The following is a 12206-nucleotide window of genomic DNA, read 5'->3' as shown; positions in this document are numbered from 1 at the left end:
ATGTGAAACAAATTCAGATTTTTGCTGTTAAGCTTACTCAACTGTGCAATGGGAAATGTCCTGTGTGGATAGGTAATGTTTGTTACAACTTTTTGGAAAAAAACCCTTTCTGGACCTTAGATTTTATAAGAGTATATTCTTGATACCTTTCATTTCACGGACTTTTCAGAGCCACACATATTATCAGAGAACTTATTTAGTGGGTGGCCCAAATTAGGTGATCTGGAATATTCTTTGATTCACAACTCCAGTTCCTTTATAATTTAGTCTTCAAAGTTAAAATTATTCATAATCCAAGCAAAGGAACTTTGCCTTTTGTCATAGGCTATTCAATAATATGAAATGGCAAAATTAATACATAACAAAATTTCTATCATTCATTGAAAGTAAATAAAGTCTGCCTTGTCCAAAATTGTAATGTCAAAATGTATTTTCTCTGACTCTAGCCTTTTTTCCCCACCTTTCTCCCTTTCCCTGCTTTGGTGGCAACATATTTAATAATTTAGGCCTTTGGTACAATCTCCCTCTTTATTTCCTATTAGGATTTAATGTACCATAGCGCTCTTGGGCTCCTTGCTGCCCTCTTGAGGTTAAATTCAACATTGCTCCCTCCAAAATAAATCCAACTCCAAAACCTTAAATTATGTTGATTTAAGACCATTTGATAAAGAGATGGGGTGAGGCTTCGTGGCTTTGCTGGTTAAAGCACCTGTCTAGTAATAAAGAGATGGAGTGGGGATAGCTTTATACATACTTTTTAATAAAATGTCTTAACTGCACTTTTAACCTTCCCCCATAATGGATCCTTCTATTTTCTTCCTTCCTGCCTCAAAAATCCTCTTTAGCTTCTTTAGGCATACTTAGCCTCCCTTAGCCAGAAAAAAAAAAAAAAGCTTTTGATAATTCAGTATAACCAAACCAAACAAAAACAAATCCAGAGTTACTAACCTAATATCTCTCAGGCATGCTTGTAGGGCTCCTCAGTTCATCCTGTCACACTACCAACAGAAAAAAGTTCTGACACAATCTTTATTCTCACCAAATATGGCAGAAAGATTCCATGAGTTCTGGTACTAATTTTTGTTTTGATTTATTGTTAGTTTCTGTCTCAGTTGCCATAACAAATACCGCCCCCGCCACCCCGCCAAATGCTGTAGTGTAAAAAGGGCTGACATTTATTTCTTTTACCTAAAAGCTCAAAGATTAGTGCCACGGGATTGGTAGGGTAGCTTGTCATTCTCAACATCTGGTTTCCATCTCTGGTCCAAAGTGGCTGCTTGGGCCCTCATCATCACATTTGCATTCAGCTAGTGGGAAAGGAGAAAAGCAAGAGGAGCACATATATATTTCTTTAAAGGACATGACCCAGAAGTGGCAGATATCATTTCTTTTCACCTGTGATTGGCGGACCATAGACATGTGGCCACACCTAGCTGCAAGGAAGGCTATAAAAATTACTCTAGCTGGGTGCCCAGCTAAACTTAGGAGTTCTGTAATGTAATGAAAGGGAGGATAGATATTGGTAGATGACTGTCTCTGCCACAAATATTCGTGAACTTTTCTTTTCACATAGAACATATTTGCCTTCTCCCCAAGGAAGACATTGCAAGTACTTATACCATTACAGCATCTAAGATTAGATGAAGATCCTTATTATCTGCCAAGTTGTCTGCCACTCTCCATACCCCAAATTAGCAGGGGAAAAGGAATAAGGTAATTGCAGTAGAAACTCACGTTCACAAAAGGGAGGAATGCAACAGTGTGGGACAGCAGTGACTGGTCCACAGCGATGACCAAATCTGGCCAGGCTAGAGTTGTGAAGACTACATGAGCTGGAAGTGGAGAAAGCGATTTGCTTGGATCCTGGTTCAGCTTTAGGAAAGGACTTTTGGTGTCCACTGTCATCTGTGGATCCAGATGATGCCATCTGGGTTGTTCCTACCATTGTTCTTCATGTGCATACTTAAAGTAGATATTGGAGAAAGTGCCTTTCTTGGGGGCTTCGCCACTTTTACAGGCTATTTCCCACTGTGGTCATGAGAGATTAGAGTTCGCTTCGGGGGCCAAAAGCCATGGACTAGAAGGGATTGTGATTTCTTTGGCAATGTAGTTTCCTTGAAAACTTGGCAGGATTCCATTTTATTAGCTTAGAGGCAGTTCCGTATGAAGTTTTCCACAATATTCCTTTATTGTCTTTTTAGTGCCTAAAACATCCATAGTGATATCCCTTCTCTCTTTCCTGTTATTGGTAATTTTCTCCTTTTTACTTGATCAGTCCTCTTTTAGGTTTATTAATTTTATTTATCTTTCCAGTGTGCCCAGGTTTTGGTTTAATTTTCTCTGTTGTTTTTTGTTTTCAATTTCACTGATTTCCATTTTATTTTTATTATGTTTTCCTTCTACTTGCTTTGGATTAAATTTTCTCTTTTTTATCCAACATCTATTATATTTTTTAAATATTGGCTTCATAGTTTTATTTTCATAATAAAATATTTATTCCCCTTGCCCTTTATAGATTATGTGAGGTTGGGGATCTAACTTAATTTTATCCATATTTGTCAGTTTTCCAAACCCTATTGATTGAGTAGTCTCCTCTTTTCCCTGATGCTACTTTCTATTATATCAAGCTCTTAGTATATATGTGAATTTGTTTCTGGGATCTTTATTATGTTTTTTCTATTGGACCACTTGCCTTTTCTCAACCAGCATCTTAATTACTATATACTAATTGCTATGCCTTTGTAACATGTCTGACAGACATTTAATTCTTCCTTTACATTACAAATAATTTTTCTCTGGGTACTATCTGAGCCTCTCTCTCATTTATGCTTAACATTTCATGTTAACATCTTTTTCTACCAAATTTTTGGATACTTTGTGTAAATGAACATATTTTTCCTTTCAATGCAAATACATTTTTATTTTAGAGTTTTCATACACCCAGTAATCCATACTAATAAACAGTATACAGTCAATTATCATTATTCACAGATTCCATATTTGAGAATTAGCTTACTTGCTAAAATTTAGTTGTAACTCCAAAATCAATACTCATGGTCCTTTTGTGTCATTTGTGGCCATGCACGGAGCAACAAAAATTTTCAATCACCCAATGTGCACATTCTCAGCTGATGTCAAACAAGACAACGCTCCGCTTTCTTGTTTCAGCTCTCAGTTATAATAATCCCCTTGTATACCTCCTTATTTTACTCTTCTCTTTTAGAAATTTGTCTGTATAAACATACAATCTTCACTATTTTAAATTGCTCTATAGTATTCTATTGTATGAGTGCATCATGATTTATGTAGTCAGTCCCTTATTGATGGACATATCAATTTTTCCAGTGCTTTGCTAAAATAATAATTAATACTATAAAAATTGTATACAGGTGCTTTTAAAAAATGGGATTCATCAGTGTGCCATCTTTACAGTTCATATTGGTTTCTTTAAATGTCTCATCCTTTCTTTCTCATTGAGATTACTTTCAATTATTTAATCCAGATTTTGCATGTTAGATTTTTTTCTCTTCCTTAAACTGTATTTTCCCTTTTAGAGGTTTTTGCCCATTAGATCCATTTGGGTGTGGATAGCCATATCTATACTGTGCTTTCTTGAAGGTCTGATTGTGAACAATACGTCTTTAAGTGCCAATAGGAACTCCAAGATGATATGATTACTATCTTCCATAAGTCCTGTCACTTTTTTATGGTTTCAATTAAATCTAGATTGGCCTTCCTTATTACTTCCTTAACCTCCACTACTTCTTCTCAGAAAATATGGTTATATCAATTCAGCAATTTATTAAATATTACACATAAATTATATATAAATAACCATATTTAGATTATAATTATTATTGTCAAAGTCAACTTATGCATTAGAAAAGGAGCAAGATAATAGATAATGTACCACAGTGTTAAGAGCAGTTTTATTTAGTGATGAGACCATAGGTGATTAATTTTATTTGTTTTTCTCTTTCCTAGATTTTAAAAAGCTAGTATGTGTAACTTTTAAAATTAAACAAAATAAACAAATTGTCATCTATTCTGGCAGAATCAGATTTTCAGCGAATGTTTGGATGATTGAAATCTCCCAGTGGAGTATCTTGTCCTTCTGCTAATTTGGGAAACTGTTAGGGAAACATTGTCCATTTCCTCTGGTTGGCCCACGATCTGTTGCCTCTTTTCAAGATGATATAATGTCTGTTTTTCTATTGTTTTGTCTTTGTCCAAAAGCTCTTCACCATAATCTCAGAATAGACCAAAAGCCATCAACGCATTAAGATGTGTACACCCACACACACTGCGTGCATGCATTCCTCCCACACTCACACACTTTTTCACACACACAAACACACACATGGCTACTCATTAGAAGTTATCCATTGTGCCTGAAAGCAGGCAGCACTAAGGCCAATTACAAGTATTATTCATCAAATCTGCATACATTTTGTCAGGCTATTTCTGGCAACAATAGAAAGATTTGATTGTAGAAGAGAGTGTTTCCAGCCATTAGATTTAGATTAATGATATTTTTTAAAAGATCTGTTTGTGAATACTCATTATAACTGTGTGCAGAAAGAAGCCCTCAAGTAGGGACAAAACTATAACGTATTAATAGTAGAATTGAATTACGACTACAGGACACTGGTTGCCTACACCAGTGACTTCATGGGATGATCGTGTGTAAATTGTAGTCATACAAACTCATAGTCAAGATAATTTCTCATTTGCAAGACCCTTACCTAAGGACACATAAACACTTCTTTGTGTTTATAAAGATAAAGACTGGTTTCTATTTCAAAGGCGCTTTGTGTTTTAAAACAAACAAACAAACAAACAAAGTCTAGTTTCTACGGTTATTTTCCTGGTAAATTTGCCTTATTAAACATACAAGTTTCAGACATAAGAACCTGGTTTCAGACATAAGAATTTTACATTATTAGTTCTGGAGATGCTGAAGGCTACCCCAAGTAAGATTAGCCTTGCTACCTGCTAGGGACCTCTGTGGGTACTACTGAAGCAGAGTGGCTAGATTCTACTAAAAGAAAGATTTTCACATCCAAGGCAAGGACCTTAGAGTTTAGTAATTAAGAATCTAGGCTTTGGAGTCAGATGACCTTGTTTCGAATTTCAGATCTAAAACTATTAGCAGTGTAAATTTAAGTCCCTTAACCTTCCTTTTTGTTTGTTTGAGGCAGGGTCTCACTGTGGCCCAGGCTGGAGTGCAGTGGCGCGATCTTGGCTCATTGCAACCTCTGCCTCCCCGGTTTAAGCGATTCTCTTGTCTCAGTCCCCCAAGTAGCTGGGACTGCAGGCACGTGCCACTATGCCTGGCTTTTTTTTTTTTTTTTTTTTTTTTTTTGTATTTTTTGTAGAGACAGGATTTCACCATGTTTCCCAGGCTGGTCTCGAACTCCTGAGCTCAGGTAATCCACCTGCCTTGGCCTCCCAAAGTGCTGGGATAACAGGCATGAGCCATCCTGTCCGGCCACCCTTTCTAAAGATTCATTTCCTGGCTGTCTAATTTTGAGAGTTAAACAACATAATGTATATAAAGCATTTAGCAGTTTCTATCACACTTGATAAATGAGAACTACACAGTAACTATTATCACTATTATGAGTGTGGATAGTACTATAAACTGCTAACTGGAGGTCCCTTCCCATCCCCAGTGCTCTCAACTCTGGACAACACTTATTCGGCAGCGCCTTGGGGAGCTGCCTTGGGCTGTTCCTCCCTGATGATTTGTCTTCTTTTACCTCATCAACTCTTTTTGTCCAGGCAGGTGAATGACACAAACAACAAAGTAGTCCTTTAGTAGGAATGCTGTGAGGTTTAGCAAAGTTTTGAAGTTTTGGATCAGAAGAATGACTAGACACACACTAATAATTTGGTTTTAAAAAGGTGGGACAAGAGCTAAATGCTAAAAAGTGGGGATGGCCTGAAGTTATTATAGCTATTTTCAAAGTGTTTGGAAACATTGTAGAAATTATTTGTAATCCAGGTACAGTATAAGCCTTTTTCTCTTTAACATGCAACCCCTAGGACATAAAGAGCCTCTCTCTGCAGTTATAAAAGCTGTTCTCATGGGTCTGTTCCATTTCCCATCTGAAAGAAAAACTCCTGCACCTGGGCAAGGCTTCCCTGGTAACAGAAGCCAAAGGCAATGTTTGGATCTACCATTAAATTAAAGCCTGTTGGGAGTTCTGAAAACAAAAACCTCATTTGTTCCCCAAGCAGTATTATTTAAACAATGGCTGGCACACAGTAGGACCTCAGGTTATATTTGCTGAGTGAATAAATGAATGAATGAATGGATGGATGAAGAGGTAACTCGATGATGTCTCTCTTTGTGTTCTGACTTCAGAGGCACCAGAAACTGTTCAGCCGGGTGCCACAGCCCAGCCTGCCAGCTCACATTCTTTGCCACACATTAAGCAGCAGCTGTGGAGTGAAGAATGCTATCATGGCAAGCTGAGCAGGAAGGCGGCAGAGAGCCTCTTGGTAAAGGATGGGGACTTTTTGGTTCGAGAGAGTGCAACATCCCCTGGCCAATATGTGCTGAGTGGACTACAGGGAGGCCAAGCAAAACATCTTCTCCTGGTGGATCCTGAAGGCAAGGTATCATTGACTTCTCATTAGAGGTTTCACAGGATGTTGTTCTATTAAGCATACCCTGAATGATTTCCAAAACCTGGTATTGAATAGTGCTCAAGGCTAAGTATTTGCTTTTTCTGGAACCTTCCAGCTGGAGCAGGACATGCTAACTAGAGGGTAGTGGAGGGGTTAGAGTAGGAGGCCACCCTGGAGTATCAAGCAGAGGACAGCCTCTTTCTGCCCTTTTCAATTCAATTCAATAAATTAAATGAATACCTGCTATATAGAAGTAAAGGAATTTGCAGCTGTTTGTTGTTCAGTATCACATACATAGTCCTTGCTCTCAGAGTGCTGATAATTTAATAAAACAGGTGCTTAAATAATTATAATATAAAGCTGAATGAGATAAGAATGGTTCAACCAAAGCATTATGGTGTTTCTCAGAACAGAGAGGTCATTCTGGTTGAGGCAAACTGAGAAGGTTTCTTATAGGGTCCATCATGTAAAGCAAACCTTGAAAGAAGGCAAGATTTCAAAAGGGGGACATTTGGAGTATAGAGAAGGAACCATAGGTGCAGACAGAGTAATAGAATGGTATTAAGCCAATAGAAGATGAATGACAGTAGCAAAGGATGCCTGTAGACAGAAAATTATCTTGGGAAAGGTAAGTTAGAGCCATCAATATGGGGCAGAAATGCCTAATTTGCCAGGCAGTGGGGAGGCATTGGCAGTTTTGAGACAAATGATGCAATCAAAGCCCATGTGAGTGGTGACATCAGCAAGATGGCAGAATAGGAAGTCCCAGCCCTTGTTCCCCCAAAAGAAACACAGAATTAACAACCCTATATTGACCCAAATACCTTTATGAGAACCACAGATTTCGCTTCAAAAGTTGCAGTACCTCAGGTGAGCATAGAGCTGAAAACAGTCATGTTGAAACTGGTAAGAAGAACAATTTCACTTTATCTGCATCATCTCCTTCCCCAAATCAGCATAGCTCAGTGGCAGGAAGGAATTCCATGTCTCATGACCTCTCCCTTGGGGGAATGGGGGAAAGAGGAGAGTAGAGCTTGCATGCCATGTTCTGGCTTTTCAGTGGGTTGCCTGAGGGACTGGTTTCTGTCTCACTTCACATGGAGTGCTCATGGTACTGCCATATTTTGGATGCCAGGAGCCACTGAGAACAAAGAAGAACACAGGATAGCTTGCTGCAGCTGGCACTGCTCAGTACAAATAGGAGAAAGTACACAACTTGAAGGTTCTCCTTCAGAAGGGAGGGAGGGGAGTGAAGTGTGTCCAGAATTCCAGCTTTTTGGAGGGATGCCTGATAAACCAGTTATCTGTCCTGCCACTTGGGGCACTGAAAGGAAGCTGGCATACCTTGGATGCCTGTGACCATGGAGAACAAGGGATAGTGGAGTGGCTTGCTGCTATAGAACCAGAGAACTTGCAGTGCCACAGACATCATAAGGAGCAAGAGATTACAAGTTCCTGAAAAACTGGCAAACCTCTGTAATTGAAAAATTGAACACACAGGCCCAGAAAAGTCACGTCCCCCCACAGAACGTTTTGGAGACCCCCAGAATCTCTATTTGGGCTGATTGGTGTGATTCTTCCCTTGTATGAAGCCAGTTTGTAAGGAAAGGGAGAGGTGGCTGTTTTTCAAGTGCATAGATCCCAAGACAAAGTTATGAAACTCAAAAAGAATCAGGGAAACATGGCCCAAACAAACAAACAAACAAAATAAATCTCTAGAAACAGATCCTAAAGAAACAGAGGCATATGAATTAACTGACAAAGAATTCAAAATAAGTATAATAAAGATGCTCTATGAGCTCAATAATACCATCCATGAACAAAGTCAGAATATCAACAGAGAGAAAGAAAATATTAAAAAGAGGCAGACAGAAATTTTGGACCTGAAGAATACAATAACTGAACTGAAAAAATCACTAGAGGGGTTCAGCAGCAGACTTGATTAAGCAGAAGAAAAAAACCAGCAAACTCAAAGAGAGGTCATTTGAAATTCTTCAGAAAAAGGAAGAACAACAAAAATAATATTTTTAAAAAGTGAAGAAAGCCTAAGGGATTTGTGATACACCATCAAGCAGACCAGTTTATGCATTATTGGAGTTCAAAAACAAGAGAGTGAAGGAGAAGAAGGAGAGGGAAAGGGGGCAGAAAGCTTATTTAAAGAAATAATGTCTGAATCTTCCCAAGTAAGGGATGAGAATGAACATCAGATTCAAGAAGACCGATGGACTCCAACTATGAGGAACCCTAAGACATTCACATCATGATACATTATAATCAAATTGTCAAAAACAGAGAATTTTGAAAGCAGCAAGAGAAGAGACTCATTATGTGCCAGAGAGCCTCCATAAGACTATCAGCACATTTATCATAACCACCGTAAGACTATCAGTGGGTTCAATATATTCAAAATGCTAAAAGAAAAAAGACTGCCAACCAAGACTACTCCATCTGGCAAAACCATCCTTTCTTTTTTTCTTCTTCTTCTTTTGAGACCATGTTTCACTCTTGTCACCCAGGCTGGAGTACAATGGCACCATCTCGGTTCACTGCAATCTCTGCCTCCTGGGTTCAAGTGATTCTCCTGCCTCAGCCTCCCAAGTAGCTAGGATTACAGGTGCCCGCCACCACACCTGGCTAATTTTTTGTATTTTGAGTAGAGACAGGGTTTTGCCATGTTGGCCAGGCTGGTCTTGAACTCCAGACCTCAGGTTATCCACGTGCCTCGGCCTCCCAAAGTGCTGGGATTATAGGCGTGAGCCACCGTTCCTGGCCAAAACCATCCTTTAAAAACGAAAGAGAAATATAGACTTTTTGAGATAAACAAAAGATGAGGAGTTTGTTAGCACTAGATCTGCCTTTCAAGAAATGCTAAAGTCCTTCAAGTTGAAACAAAAGGATACCAAACAGTAACATGAAAGCATATGAAAGTACAAAGCTTGCTGGTAAAGGTAAATATATAGAAAAACACAGAATACTGTAATATTATAATGGCAGAGTGTAAATAACTTTTAATTCTGGTTATAGAAGTTAAAAGACAAAAATGTGAAAAATAAGTCATATATCACTTAACAATGGGGAAATGTTATGAGAAATACATTGCTAGATGATTTTTTCATTGTGCAAACATTTTTGAATATATGTACACAAACCTAGATAGTATAGCCTACTACACACCTAGGCTATATGGTATAACCTATTGCTTGTAGGTTGCAAACCTATACAGCACGTTACTGTACTGAATACTGTAGACAATTGTAACACAATGGTAAATATTTGTGTATGTAAACATAGAAAAGGTGCAGTGAAATAGGATATAAAAGATTTGAAATGGTACACCTATGTAGAACATTTACGGTGAATGAAGCTTGCAGGACTGGAAATTGCTCCAGATGAGCCAGCGAGTGAGTGGTGAGCGAATGTAAAGACCTAGGACATTACTGCACGCTACTGCACACTTTATAAACACTATGCACTTAGACCACACTAAGTTTATTTTTTAAATTTTCTTTCTTCAATAATAAATTAACTTGAGTTTACTGTAATTTTTTTACTTTGTAAACATTTAAATTATTTTAATCTTTTGACTTTTTTGTAATAACACTTAGCTTAAAATATAGGTTATAGAGCAGTACAAAAATATCTTCTTTCTTTATATCCTTATTCTATATGGTTTTTCCTATTTTAAAATTTTTTATTTCTATTTGTTACTTTTAAACTTTTTTGTTATTGTTAAAAATAGAGACAGAAACACAGACATTAGGCTAGCACTAGACAGGGGCAGGATCATCAATATCACTGTCTTCTATCTCCACATATTGTTCCACAGTCTTTAAGGAGCAATAACTTGCATGGAGTTGTCATCTCCTATGATAACAATGCCTTATTCTAGAATATCTCCTAAAGGACCTGCTTGAGTCTCTTGAGAAAGTGTCACTATTTTCAGAAATATGACCTTGGCAGTTTGCTTGCTTTGTTTCTTTTTTCATCATAGATTTGCTCGTATGCAGATAATGCAACATGAGCATTCTTTTCTATTAATGAAAACCTTTTGGTGTTGGGGATCCATGTTTTTAGTCTTTTCAAGAAGCTTGTTAAGGTCTGAAAAAGCTTCTGCTAAACTCTTTATTGTTAATTTTTTGGGGGGTTCTTCTTCTTTTTCTTTGCCTGCACTTTCCTTTCCTTTTGCCTCCTCTTCAGCTATGCCTTCCTGTTTCAGTTCCAACAACTCATTAGTCAATTCTTCAGGACAATTGCATTAGGCAACAGGAATTTTTCAGCTTCATTATAAGCTTATGGGATCACCATTGTATATGCAGTCTGTTGTTAACCAAAATGTTATTATGCAACAATAACTATGTAACTATAAAATATGTTAATGAATACACAAAATTTAAAAATGTAATTGGTGATATCAATAACATAAAATTGTGTGTGGAGAAATAACAGTGTAGAGTATTTGTATGTGATTGAAGTTAAGTTGTTATCAGTTTAAAATAGATTGTTATAGCTATGTTTTATGCGAGCCCCATGGTAATCACAAAGAAAATACTTCTAGAAGATACACAAAACAAAATGATAAAGGAATTAAAGCCTATTCACTATGAAAAAAATCAATGAAACACAAAGGAAGACAGCAAGAAAGGAGAAACAGGACCAAAAAAAGCTTTAAGACAGAAAACAATAGAATGGTAATAGTTCTTCTCTAGTATTAACTACTTTAAATGTAAATATATTAAATTCTGTAATCAAAAAGCATAGAGTGGCTGAATTGATTAAAAAAAAACAAGATCCAACTACATGCTATCTATAAGAAACTCACTTTATTTTATTTATTTATTTTTTTGAGACGGAGTCTCGCTCTATTGCCCAGGCTGGAGTGCAGTGGCACAATCTCAGCTCACTACAACCTCCGCCTCCTGGGTTCAAGTGATTCTTCTGCCTCAGCCTCCCAAGTAGCTGGGACCACAGGGGTGCGCCACCATGCCCAGCTAACTTATATATTTTTAGTGGAGACGAGGTTTCACCATGTCCGCCAGTCTGGTCTCAAACTCCTGACCTCAGGTGATCCACCTGCTTGGCCTCCCAAAGTGTTGGGATTATAGGCGTGAGCCACCACGCCTGGCAAGGACTCACTTTAGATTTAAGGACACACGTAGGTTGAAAGTGAAAGTTTAGAAAAAGATATTCCATGAAAATGATAACCAAAAAACGGCAGGAGTGGCCATACTTATATCGGACAAAATAAACTTTAAGTCAAAATATCAAAAGAGACAAAGAAGGACATGATATAATGATAAAAGGATCAATTCTTCAGGAAGATATAATAATTATAAATATATATGCACATCAGGATACCCAAATATATGAAGCAAACATTGACAGAACTAAAGGGGGAAATAGACAGCAAAACAATAACAGTAGGGGATTTTAATGCTCCACTTTCAATAATGGATAGAACACCAGACAGATCAATGAGGAAAAAAAGAACTTGAACAACACTATGGACCAAGTGGATCTAACATTACATATACAGAACATTCCATCCAACAGCAACAGAATACATATTCTTC

At 37.6% G+C, this 12206-nt stretch overlaps 1 protein-coding gene across 1 annotated transcript in view; it reads left to right on the top strand.

The window, feature by feature from the left end:
• The window catches only part of SHC4 (SHC adaptor protein 4), a 140100-nt gene that overhangs the window by 122440 nt on the left and 5454 nt on the right, over positions 1-12206 (top strand). Inside the window, exon 11 of the mRNA XM_004056153.5 lies at positions 6371-6624. Within this exon, the coding sequence (XP_004056201.3) occupies positions 6371-6624 (254 nt within the window). The remainder of the gene's footprint in view (positions 1-6370; positions 6625-12206) is intronic.

This window comes from Gorilla gorilla, chromosome 16 (genome assembly GCF_029281585.2).
Source record: "Gorilla gorilla gorilla isolate KB3781 chromosome 16, NHGRI_mGorGor1-v2.1_pri, whole genome shotgun sequence".
NCBI classification, from domain to species: Eukaryota; Metazoa; Chordata; class Mammalia; order Primates; family Hominidae; genus Gorilla; species Gorilla gorilla.
Note: the sequence above shows the minus strand (reverse complement) of the source record. Positions and strands in the feature narration are given on the sequence as shown.